Source organism: Pieris rapae, chromosome 18, assembly GCF_905147795.1.
Source record: "Pieris rapae chromosome 18, ilPieRapa1.1, whole genome shotgun sequence".
Taxonomy (NCBI): domain Eukaryota; kingdom Metazoa; phylum Arthropoda; class Insecta; order Lepidoptera; family Pieridae; genus Pieris; species Pieris rapae.
The window spans coordinates 3,620,485-3,634,246 of NC_059526.1; the positions used below are offsets into that span (position 1 = coordinate 3,620,485).

At 31.9% G+C, this 13,762-nt stretch overlaps 1 protein-coding gene across 1 annotated transcript; it reads right to left on the reverse strand.

Annotated features, from left to right (window-relative positions):
• Positions 1–5,917: 5,917 nt before the first annotated feature.
• On the reverse strand, positions 5,918–7,479 carry LOC110999616 (sucrose-6-phosphate hydrolase). Its single transcript, XM_022268771.2, has one exon. The coding sequence runs from the start codon at positions 7,423–7,425 to the stop codon at positions 5,956–5,958; it is 1,470 nt and encodes a 489-aa protein (XP_022124463.2). The 5' UTR covers positions 7,426–7,479; the 3' UTR covers positions 5,918–5,955.
• Between the last annotated feature and the right edge of the window lie 6,283 nt (positions 7,480–13,762).

Genomic DNA, 13,762 nt, shown 5'->3' on the forward strand with positions numbered 1-13,762 from the left:
TGACAAAGTATGTGCCTACTAAAAATGTTGAAGAGAAACTGCTTTTCTTTTAAACACTTTTACTAGTACTATTGGCAAAAATATTTATTTGATAAACTTGTTGAAATCTTATTGGCGGCGTACGTAAACTTCTGTCTGTCATAGTATTGACATATTTATCAATTTCTAATCAGGACAAGATTTTTCTTAAGTGGGACGACCAAGGTCAGTGACATTTCAACAACACTTATGAAATCACTATTTCTTAATAGTCACTAAATAACAGGTAGCTGTTTAAGATAAGTGGATACAATTTTTTTAGTTTGTTCCTTAAAATAAGACTTTACTTTGATAAGTGCTAATGCACAGTACTATCTTGCGCCTGATCAAAAAGCTATCATAGCTGTGTAATTGATACGCGTTTTACGAGAGAGGTTTTATAATATACGAGTGTATTGAATCAAAACGAAATGTTTAGATTGGCTGATGTGTTAGCTACCTTTTTAGGTGGAATAAAAACCATATAACATTATTTATTTATATATTAACACTTCGTTGCATTACAAAAAGAAAAAAAAATTGAACATAATTTAATGAAAAGCAACTGGCGGCCTTATCGCTTTCGAGCGATTTCTTCCAGGCAACCATTGTGAGTAAAGAAAAAAAACATGTATTACAAAAGGTAGGCAAGAAGTGCAAAAATACATATTACAAATACAATGAGAAGGAGAAAAACATACTTAACAGGAACAAAAAATAAACAAAAATAAACTAAACTTATATAGGATACATAAAAAAAATAAAAGTGCACATGAATCATGATAATTTAATTCATTAGTTAAGGTTGGTAAGGCAACTTATTGATAAATTTGTTCCAGGCGGTAACACAGTAATAATGACTTACAAGACTTTCATTTTAATCTATTCACTTATTATCTAGAGCAGTGTTGGCTAAGTGGTGGCTTGGGGCTTTCATATAATGGAATTTCTGTCTATGTATGTACGGTACCATACTCATACATTTAAGGAAAACATCATGAGGCAACCGGCAACGCTTCCTAACGACAAAATGGCTATGTCAGGCACTGAAAGCTTAATACCCACTTGCCTATTAGAAAATATAATCACAAAACATATCCAAGATCTAAAAAGATTATAGCGCCACTGGATTTTTTTAAACTTATAAAGTATTTTTAATTTATTTTTGTAATCCATACTAGATTTGTCGTAGGACTGAATTCAGTATCTTGACTTAGCAAAGATGTCCACCGCGAGTTCAATGACTGGCGCCTAATATTGTGCATTTATACTGCACAATTTCATAGTCTCTTTTTGTACGCTGCTTTTATGAGACAAATGGACAACATCTCTTCTTCAACAGAATTAATCTTCAAATTCTATTTTTAGTCGAGTGCAAAGATCTGGAAAGACACTTCTTCTTCTGTATATTATATTATAGAAGTTGTTTGTGTATATTTTTAAAGCTGCTATAATACACCAATAAAATATGCTATTGCTGCTATAGGTAATTACAAAATTATTTATATTGCTTCTATAGTATAGTATGCTCTGTTGTATAAATAAAAACTCAACGAAAGTAGTTCTAACTTTACCTTAATGACAATAATTTCATTTTATTCAATAGAAAGAACTTATAACGACTATGCAACGAATAAACGTAGTTTAAAATAAAGTGTACGATATAATTCTTTGTGGCGTAAGGCATTTAGTAGAAAAACCACTTAGTCGTTAATAGCAATTCATTTCGTTTAAGTTAAAACGTATTCCTCTAAAAACATTCCTTTTAAATCTAATTGAAGTTATACTTTTTATGACTTAGAAGCGCTTATTGTGACTTACTTACTTATGGAGCAAACACCTTACCATCAGAAGTAATACCATTCGCTAGTGATTTGTATCTGACTTGATTTACTAAATGTGAAGTCTACGTGCCCATGCGAAGGTAATCGCTACGAATATTGAAATAACTAGAGAGTTTACTCTATTGTTAGGTAAATGGAATAAAGTTTGTTAAATTTGTAGCTGGATACAGGTTTGACATAGACGTTTAATATACTGATGTTGTCAAACATAATATATAGATTTAGAACTACCCAGACGCCATGGCAACACGGTCAGCGACATCGCCAACTAGTTCTTATTGAAATGTATGCCGGCTAACTTACTTGGTAACCGACTGGCTACGCAGCCAGTTGTTTGCACGTATGCTCCGTCACTAACTAAACGATTGGCTCGGTGTCTGTGGATAGACCTTTGTATTAAAATGACAGTTCAACTGTGCCAATATCCTATCTTAAGATTTTAACTTACACCAGTTTTTAAAATAATAACAAGCGTTTTGATATGTTTTAAACATAGACATGTATATTTTAATATTTTTTGTTCGGTTTTATTTACTTTATTTGGTTAATTATCATGTATGACTGTAAAGAGCGAAGAGATTGCATTTTATCCGTCGCCAAAAATTGATTGTCTTCGTAGGGTTTGGTTATTGGGATGCAGATTGGGAGATGGATCGACTGTCGCAGTCTGATCTCTGATTGTTTTTTATCTGAGATTGTGGATTAATTATTGGGTTCGGGCGTTATTTATAAGGTCATGTTTTAAACAATTACAGCCAGTTGTTACCCAGTTTTATACAAAACGTTTTATTTGAATATATCCATACAAAAACCGCCACCTAATTTATTTCACGTCAAGACTTTTTACCATACAACCAATAAGCAAAATTTATGGAGTTTTAATTACAAATTGTCGTATTAACATGACAACATTTGCATTTAAGCTATGAATACATACTTGATGTTAATCAGTCATTTAGATTAAATGCTTATTTGTGAATAGTAACAGTTATCTTTATCGTTAAAAAAAAACGTTCAGTTGAATATGATCTAAATGACACAAGTTAGATCATTTTTTACAGATCGTGTCTTTTTGATTGATAAAGATAACTGTTACTATTCACAAACAATCGAAACTAATATGTGCGTCTGAGGGCTGATACTGTCAAATACATTCATAGTACAACATATCAGTCGATAATCTTCGATTTAATTTTATCGATGATATAAAATAACTTATGTAATATACGATATTGTGACTGTTGTTTTGCTCTAATATTTATATAAATAAAATTTTTCTTATGCTACAATTAACGGCTAGTTTTACATTATTTAATAACTTTTATCCTAGTCTTCGATGCTTCGTCGATTTTTTTTTCATTTATGACTTTTTACCACTTAATTTCACGTAACATAGACGTTCATAGAAAGAAGAATCAATGGGAAAATAGTCGCCAAAGCTCATAATTACCAAGCACTATCTGCATATATGTAGCAAAATTTACCTATTTGAATAATTCATACAAGCCCAAGAAACAGTATTAACAGACAATGCTTTTAAAATACAAGAAAATTTACTAAATATTTAATTTAACTTATTTGCAAGAAAATGTGTCGCGATACAATAAAGGAAAGTTAATGTTTTTACAGGTGTGGCACACCTATATATAAATATTGAAAATATACAACAACAAAATGCGTTCTACCTGCAAATATTAAATATTTTTTTCTACGCAGATCTGTATATAATATATTGTGTGAGTGTATCATCATTACCGACCAAGAAGCATTTTGACAGACCAGATATATGTAATTAGAAAAGTTCATGAGAAGAATGTGTCATCAATTTTTGCCTAGGTATCTATAGTGTGGCTTTAGCGTGCTACCTTCACCCCTAAGTAATAGGTTCGAGCCCCGGCCGTGCTCCAATGGAATTTCTGTCTTAGTGCGCATTTACCACTAGCTCCTACGGTAAAGCAAAAATTTTGAGAAACCCGCATGCCTGTTACTCAAAAAGTTGACGTTGAGTTTATGTTTTCCTTCACCGTTCGAGCAAATGTTAAATTCGCACATAGAAGGAAACTCCATTGGTGACAGCCGGGGATCGAACCTACGACCTCAGGTATGAGAGTCACACGCTGAAGCCACTAGGCCAACACTGCTCCTACCTCCTACTATGATATATGTCCCTTTCATAAATCCATAGACACTCATGCCGTAATCTTTTTAGCCGATTTTGGTGATTTAGTTCGATTAAGTTTTTGAGCAATTTATGGATACATACACTTTTAAATATTAGTGCTACGTGCTAGATACTGGTGACAGCAACTAGTCTATATTTACTTAATTAAACTTCTTAATTGTTGTGTGTTGTTCAATTCATATATTTAAACTAAAAAGTCTTTAAAAACACAAGATTGCTTTCTTGGCCCAGTGACAAAGTCATTGTCCATTTTTTTGTCCATAAGCCGTTCTATAAGTTTTTTCATGTGGGAAAGGATACGGATACAAGGTGAGTGAACGCACAAAATAGTAGACAGCTTATTTTCGCTTAGAGTATTTTATTACTACTGCAAATATTTTACGTTTTGAGCTCACTCTTTATCATCCTCACAGCACAGGCGAATACCGTTGGAATAAATTCTACGAACAATTCCTCAGTAAATGATATAATTTGTACGAACGACAAAGACAAAGAAATTGGATATCGAAATGAGAACGTTCAATTGTACAATAATAGTAGGAATTAAACTATTTCTAAAGTTTCACACTACCTCATTGTTCTAGTAGCAAGTAGCTCATCATGAGATGCCATTTATATTTTACCAAGAAAACTCCAACATCCAGCAAGTTGGTGTTCAATCACCTGTATAAGGGTGGCACCCCTTCGCCATTTGCCAAGGGGTATGAGATAGATAACTGTTACTATAAAGGAAAAAACAAGATGAATCCGTTACTATGCTACTGACCTGATAAGTTGTCAACACTCACAATTTATCATATCTTTCGATAAACATGAAACATTAGTACATCTATAATATATTATATTTTTGCATTTATTTCTTATATTAAAAGTTAGACAATACAACATATGGGAAGATGATGCAAGTAGACTGATTTCAGGTGGGCAAAGAAATTGGCAGAATGCAAGAGTTCGAAAGAGACCATTTATCGGGATCGCCAAAGACATTTTGAACCTCAGCATTTTATTAGGATTAGAGTTATTAACATGAGGAATTCCATCAGGATAGAAGGACATTACAACGAGTATTAAACGGATAATTGGAGGTATACAGGACGCAACTTGCGAGGAGTTGAGAAGAAGAATATAAATTATGACAGGTTGTAGATATGGTTTGGTTAAAAGTAGGACGAGTAAAGGAAGAATGTGAGGGCATTCTCTGGAGGAGGCCTTGGTCGGCATCGGCAAACGAACTTTAGTTTGTTTTTGATTGAGTGAGTGTAAGAAAAAGGACTTGTCCGAAGTAAAAAATATTTTTATTTTGTTTAAAGAAACTAATAACGACCGTATACGTTTATGTGTTTATTTACCTTATAAATAAAGAAATGTACTTTAATTGACATTCGCTGTATTAGTTTCTTTAGTATATTTGTAAGCCATTACCAGATAAGTATAATTGTGAATTATTATTATCTATAATTGTAAAACGCTTATGTTTTTATTTTTACCTATTTCTACATTTTAATTAATTTGAACACTGACAAACGTAGTCTACAAACTTTTTTGTTTAAACAGAAAGAACATTTTGTTTGTTTCAAATCAATGCATAGTCATATTATGAATGTAATATGTACATAAAAAATATAAATAATGTTACTTCACAAAAAATGTATAGATCCCAATAAAAACAAACTGTAACTTCATGATCAAAACATATAACTTAAGAATTCAACTATGATTATCTGTAAAGAGCAATTTGTCTATTGTTGTACTTGTATACCTACTAAGAGTTTTAAAAAATGTCTTAAATAATGTGATAATTAAATGGTGGACGGATATTGTAAACGTGTTTTTAATTAATGTATTTATATAGAGGAGCATTAATTTAACATGATATTGCTTTATAGTTTATTACATCAATACATCTTTTACTTAAGAGGATTGCGTTGTAGTTGCTGAAGTTGGTTGAGGATAGCTAATATCTACAGTCTGTTTCATACTCCTGACTGTCATATTATCTGCGAAGCTCTGTCTTCCTAAACGGATGCTAACCGGACCTGTTGGGAAGAATCTACTAGAGAACGTTACTTCTCCGTTACCACAAAATAGTTCTATGGAACTAGAATCGATATACAATCTCCAGGTCAATTTGCCTAAAGGTCTCCAATTCGTACGGCGCACTGCGTCATTTCCTCCACGATCGAGAGTAATAGTACCTTTTTGACGATCATAACTGATTTGCACTTGACTTCCTTCTGATTCAATATACACGTCCAAATTATGCAGTGGTGAAGATCTTATTGATATTTCGGCCGTATTGTTTACCAATTTTATTACTTTGCCGCCCCTAGTTATACCCGTATGGAGGACACGTCCTCTCGCAGCATCTATATCATTAACTGGTTTCTGTAGTAAAATACCATTTTTTCCCAACTTTAGTTTTCTAGCTAAGGTCATTTGTCCTGCGAAACCTTGATCCATTTCAGGATAATTTTGTTCCCACATATCCATCCAAGCTATAACAATTCTGTTACTATCTTCATCTAGCGTAGTCTGAGTGGCATAGAAGTCATGACCATGATCTAATTCTTGAAAGTCATGCAATGGAGTAAAGGCTTTAGTGTCGTAACTGAAGTCACCAATTATGTATCCAGTTTGGTATAAATTTTTATATTTATCTCCTTCAGGTTTGACACCTTGTGGCGAAAAAAGTAATACCCAGTGGCCGTCCAACTCGAAAAAGTCGGGACATTCAAACATGTATCCCAGTCTACCATCTGATTCTAGTAGTATAGATGCCTTTTCCCAGTTAATTTTATCAGAAGATTCCCACAATAAAATACGACCTAGAGTTTCATTTGACTCTCCTTTAAATGAATTACCTAAAACCATGTAGTACTTATCACCATGTTTCCATACTTTAGGGTCTCTTAGGTCTGGTTGAAACTCACTTCCATTTATGATAGGATTCATTTCATACTTTGCGATATTGTACCCATCGTCACTAGTTGCCAATGCTTGATATTGACTATGATCTGGAGTTTCACCTTCATGATTGACATTTCCTGTGTAATATAAGTACATTTTTCCTGCATCAACTAGGCAACTTCCAGAAAACACGCCTCCATCATCATACCATTGGTCAGGATCTAGTGCAACGGGAAGATGTTTCCAGTGAAAAAAATCGGTACTAACAGCGTGTCCCCAGTGAACGATTCCAGGCCCATAGCTACTGTATGGGTTGTGTTGATAGAAGAGATGATAGACACCGTTAAACAAGCAGAATCCGTTAGGATCGTTCATCCATCCTCTATCAGGTGACAGATGGTACTTAGGGTACAGATTGTTCGCAGACGCAAATCTGGAATAAACGAAAATAAATGTTATAAGCTTAATAATCATTATATTGCAGCTAAAGGACGACCTACAGACAGCGAATAAATCATTTCCTGTTGGCAAAACATTTATATGATGAAGCAAGGTCACCTTGTCTTTGCAAATTGTTTGTATGACGTATATATTTCATTGCATTAGAGATGGTTGATGGTTTTGAATATGGTAGAAATTATGAATTCGTTTTGTATTCAAATATTACCATGAAAATAAACTATTTGTTCATTTTATTCTCATTTTCATATTAACAGAGACTTTAGATTTAGAAATAATTTCTATTTCAAAACATATATCATTGGTACAATAATGTAAATCAAGTAAATAATTCTGTCCTTTTGTTAAATAACCTGTATTGAACTACAGAGAAAATGCTTCGGGGAAATCTTGACAATGTGTTTTGAATATTATTTGTAATGTAATTTTCAGTTTGCTACGAATAGGGGCTTATTATATTTTGTATCTCAAAACAAATCTAGTCTTATCAATTACCAACAATTACAAACTTAGTAGATTAAGGTTTCAATAAACCTCCAAAATAGGTTTGCTAAATTTTGTTTAAATTAAATCAAATCAAAATTAATTTACTTAATTTAGATGCGTCTTAGGGCATGCTTATGAATGTCAAAAACGTTTACAAATTTCGCGAAAGAACAAAACTACGCCATCCGTTCGCAAAAGCACCAGGAGGCCTTTTTCTGAGAAGAACGGGCAAGAAACTCAGCAAATTGTTAAAAGTATATCTAAATCATACTTAAACACCAGCCATATATGTATGGACTTACTGATGATATTAAAGAAATAAAATAAACAGTAGGATCAGTCCTTTGTTTTTTAAATCCTTACTACTGTATTTACCAATTCTAATCGATAAGCAGTCGTCGGTATCGCTATTCGGTTAAATTGACAATTTATATACATATATACTTGGGTGTTCTGATATTATAGTTGGACCTTTTTGTTTGATTAATTTATTTATTTATTACAGAGTTAAAACTTGGGTATAATAAATATTATTAATAACTCAACATATAAACTTAACTTAAGCTGTTACTTAAAATAAATTGATTTTAAAATCTCGGAAGCCGCAAGCCGCCAGGTCAGGACGCTAAGGGGGATGACTCATTATCTCGACACCTTTTATAGTCAAATCATTCAACAGATCATTTTGCGGAGTGCGCTCAAACATTGTCCTGGTGATGGAGGATCCTTGGTTCGAGAGCACTACTGTTGATTTTTTTCCAAGACAACAGGCAAACAGCGATTGACATACCAGTCTGCTGCAATCTGCTCGTAAAACTGTCGCGAAATGACTTTTCCGACCAAATAATGAGGCAATCATCCTTTTTTCCTTGACTTCTTCTTTTCTTTACCTTAGTTGACCGATCCTTGAAAGGAAACCCACTGTGCTGATTGTTTTTTAGTTGCTGGTTCGTACAATTAATATATTCAGCTTTCATCACCTGTGTCGATGTCAAATACAGCATTTGAGTCACCGCCATAATTTTTTTTACGTGTAAGTAGAGTTTCAGATTTGCCGCCAATTTACAAAAACAAATGACTGAAATGAAATGAATGAATGAAATTTACTACATTAGGTTACCAAAGAGTTCTAAATTGATATTCAGAAGAAGTTGTTTCTAACTGGCCAGTTCTTAACATTTTTAGTGCTATATATGAGCACGGTGCATATAAATAAATTTGTAAACTTAGATAGATAATGTTTTGTAAATAGTGCACATGCGCAGAAGTATTATCCGAGTTATAGCAACACCAGTCAGCTTTTGTATGTCCAAGTGCGTGCGAGCCTGGAAAAGCTCTTCGAAACTTTTGCGATCCGAACGCGAAGTCATTTCTTAAATAAAGTTAAAAATGTATGAGTGTATTAGTGTTAAAATGTATTAGTGTATAAAAATAGAATAAAATAGTTTGATTAATTGTTCGACTTACTTTGTTATTAAGTGATAACTAGTGTTAGTTATAGTTATGTGAAATTAATCATTAGGAATATTTATTCCTTAGTAATTAGGATTATTTAGGAATTGTCATAAGGTATGTTTCCAATCTATTTTTACATCTTTTTTGAGACGGTTTTAATAAATTTTTAAATAAAATTGTATATTAAATACAACGTTCGTTGAGCACAAATTATAAATTATGCTTTTATTAAAATATGTTTCTATCATTATAATCTAAATCTTGATTTAAGATATAATGATCACACGTTTTCTTTGAAATAAATTTTCTTAATTAGAAACTACAGACCACCCGATTAAAATGTACGTCTTATATTTATATATATACATTATAAAATATATAATTTTTTATTCGAAAAAAATTACATTATACTACAAGAAGCATATAAAAATAAGAAGCCACATTATCAATACATGGCAGCGATAATAACCATATTTGTTATTTCGATTGCTTTCATTGTATCAATCGGAAGATCTCTCAAAATTCGCAATTTATTGTAAACGAACGTAACCGTCTTACCGCCTAACAGAAATAAGCGGCTGAACGCAATGATAAATGTTTGACAACCAGTATGCTCGTATAGATTTGTTAATCCTGTTTCATGACTTTACATTTAAAATCTAAAACGCGTCAATCTCCGAGAGTTGTGGACAATCTATCAAAATAATATCTAGCCTAGGTACTACGTAGTGGATATTGATAGGTATCAATATCTAGTCGATTCAAAATCTTTATTAAATACATTCTTTAATTACGTATGGAATTATTTCGTCGATTCGATTTAATGCCTGACCGTTACGAAACCCATGAATATTTTAATTTTAAATTATTTTTAGGCCTCTAAAGTTTTTATAGTTATTCTATTGGGAACGAATCTAACAAATCAAAAACAATCAATGACAGTCGGAGCCGTTATCGAGTTCGAACAAATCCTATCTATATAAGAAACATTATAATAATCATAAAACTATAAGCATAACATACAAAATAATAATCATAAAATTATAAGCATAACATTAAAAAACGCCTCTTATTAAAAAACAGCAAAATGTCTCAAGAACGTATATTAAAGCTTAGAAAAAAAAATTAACATTCGTGCGGTAAATACCATAACTTTTTTTTCTCTTTTGTTTTTTAATATATATATATATATATCTCTGTAGGAACTTTAATAGGAATTATCAAATAGGAATCTTTGCAATTTTACTGTAATAGACTAGAGATTTACCAAGTTTTACTAAGTTTTGTCATGTGATTGACAGACATAGGAATGGAATTAGCATGTTGTATCTCTAGCTCTTGAAAATTTATCTCATGAAATAGATCTAGCCGTCTATCGTACATTTGATCGTGATATTATATTTATGTTTTCATTTGTGTGTAGAAAATAATGATGAAAAAATAATGAATAATGAATACTGGCGTGTAACATTTTGATTTTTGTGTAAGTGCCTCAAATGAATAAGTTTAAAGACACATTCTAACAATTCTCTCAGCGATCTCAACACAAAAGCAAGTAGTCGCATTCATAGGATACCGAACTATTAAAATTAATAGTAAAATAAAATCCTAAATAAATTTAAGATGCCTGTCGCGTACTTAATTAACATTCAGCGAAAAGGTACAGAAATCGTGCCTGCGGCTTGAAACAAAGTATTAAGTCTTCTTTGCAATTTCTGCATTAGTCCTTTAATGTTAAAGTTTGTATGCGTGGATACATCATTGATCTATTTTTGTTGCAATTATTTTTACTAGAAAATAAAAATAAATTAGTGGCGCTACAACCTCTTTAGGTCTTGGCCTCAGATTTCTGAATCTGTTTCATGATCATTTTTAAATCTAATAGGCAAGTAGGTGATCAGCCTCCAGTGCCTGACACACGTCGTCGACTTTTTGTTTCTAAGACATGTCGGTTTCCTCACGATTTTTTCCTTCACCGTTCGAGCAAATGTTAAATGCGCACATAGAAAGAAAGTCCATTGGTATAGCCGAGGATCGAACCTACGACCTCAGGTATGAGAGTCGCACGCTGAAGCCACTAGGCCAACACTGCTCTATTTTTACTCAACGTCAGTTTAAAATGTTACTTTGTCTGTAATTATTTGAGATTTTTATTGTTGTCTTATTTAACCTACAGTGGTAACGAGAGTTTTATTTCCGTTTTGTAATATTTATTGTAATTATATTTTCTAAACCTAACAGGGTTTATTAACTATTTATCCTATAATATGTACGGTACTATAATATTATATATATATATTAACGTCATAAGCTTTGAATAAGTTATTACATTTATTTTCTCGTTGAGAGATTTTATATGCTAATCATCCGTATTGCAATATGAAATGTCAATATAAAATAAAATAAATATTGGCTGCTACTAAAGAGGAAATAGCTTGCTATATCTTTCTAGATGTTTCCGTAAGTTGATTTCTCTTCGACGAACTCTAAGAGCATACTTTAAAAATTAATTGCGTATTTATTATTTATGACTTATTAGGTTTAAAGACATTTAGGGCCTGTTTCACAATGTATGGATAAAGTGCCAAATAGCTATGCAACACATAAATTATTCGAAAGATAAAAGATCCAAATAAGATACTTCGAATTTCATGACGTATAGCGCTATCTGACAGTCGTGAAACGCAAAAATACTATTTATCCTACCAATAAGTAACAAATATCTTATTTGGAACTTATCCGGACATTGTGAAACAGGCCCTTATTCTCATAATACACATTCGTCACTTACATGAGAACACTTATATGCTAACCATACAATTATATCACGTGAAGGTGGTGGCAGCACTTAGGTAGACTTTAATTTTCGTGGGATCACGCAATATGGTCTTTTAATGGTCTTATTGGTCTTTGAATCTTAATTTAAATATAGCTAAGTTGCCTACACTTTTTATTTTTATTTATTAGCTTTAGTACGAATTACATACTAATAAAATGATGAAATATGAATAATATTTTTCAATCTTACAAAAAAAGTAAGTTTATATTTAAGTTGATAAAACACGAATAAAATGACATTTTCTAGAAATAATTCAATGAAACCCCCCGAAACTAAATTTTATGAAAATCGTTGGAGCCGATTCCGAGATTTTATTTATATATTTATATACATATATACAAGGATTGCTCGTTTAAAGATATTCAGAACTTTCAATAAATATTTTTGTAGTTTGATAGTTATCTATCTAGGGTTATGATGCAATTGTCAATAAAAATAATTATTATTAAAATAATTTTCTACACGATAGCTAAAAGAAGCACATACCGCATCCCATTAACACTCATGTTTGCGGTGTCCGCCTTTGGGAATGTAGTACGCTCTTTTATTAATTAACATTATACCTTTTTTAACTACATTACTAAAATAAAAATACAATAGCGATGGAACAAACAACTTCGCATCAGATTGTCTCAGATTCTTTGATCAGTATAAAGTAGATACTTGTTGCGCTATTTTCTTTATTCTACAACAAAGTGTGTTTTACGTGCGCTATAAAAAGATTCAGCATTTGTTTTTCCATTCATGAACAATCAGCATTTTCCGAACGACCTCAAGTTTGAAAGTCGCAAGGGTAACTTTCTTATGAAGGTACTAAAAATATTAAAAACTTTCAGACTCTTACATAAAAGCGTCGCTCCTAATATTTGTAATATTAGGAGGCGTTAGATCTTTAAGAATTGTTTAAAAATTCGTTTTTTGGTTTTTGAAAGCAGGAGAGAACATTAACTATTGAATGTATATACAATTTAGCGCACACTTTAGATACATAAAAACTCATACAATATAGTCAATCTCAATTCAATTTGAAATAAAATAAAACACAGCGAATTCAGAGTAGCAAAAAGTGATTAATTTTCCGAGACACTGATTATGAGATATTTCTTTCTCCGATATATTTTACGTTTCTGTGAAATTACTTAGTAGATTAAGGGTCGGTTTCACAATGTCCAGATAAGTTCCAGATAAATAAGCTATTTATTACTTATTGGTAGGATAAACTCTATTGTTGCGTTTCACGGCTGTCAGATAGTGCTATCGTCATGAAACGCGAAATTTCTTATTCGGAACTTTTATCTTCCGAAGAATTTAAGTGTTGCATAGCTATTTGGTACTTTATCCATACATTGTGAAACAGACCCTTAAAAATATCTTAGAAATAAAAATTTACTATGGTAAAGGTAATCTTTGGCTTTGACATCGTAATATTAAACCAGTAGGGGATTAGCTACTGAGTGTATTTTTTATTGTGACTAAGCTACACTGATAGTTGTGATAAATCTATACTTAATATATTGAAGCCGATTACAATGTCGATAATAGTAAAGATTTCTATTTTTACTGAATAAATAC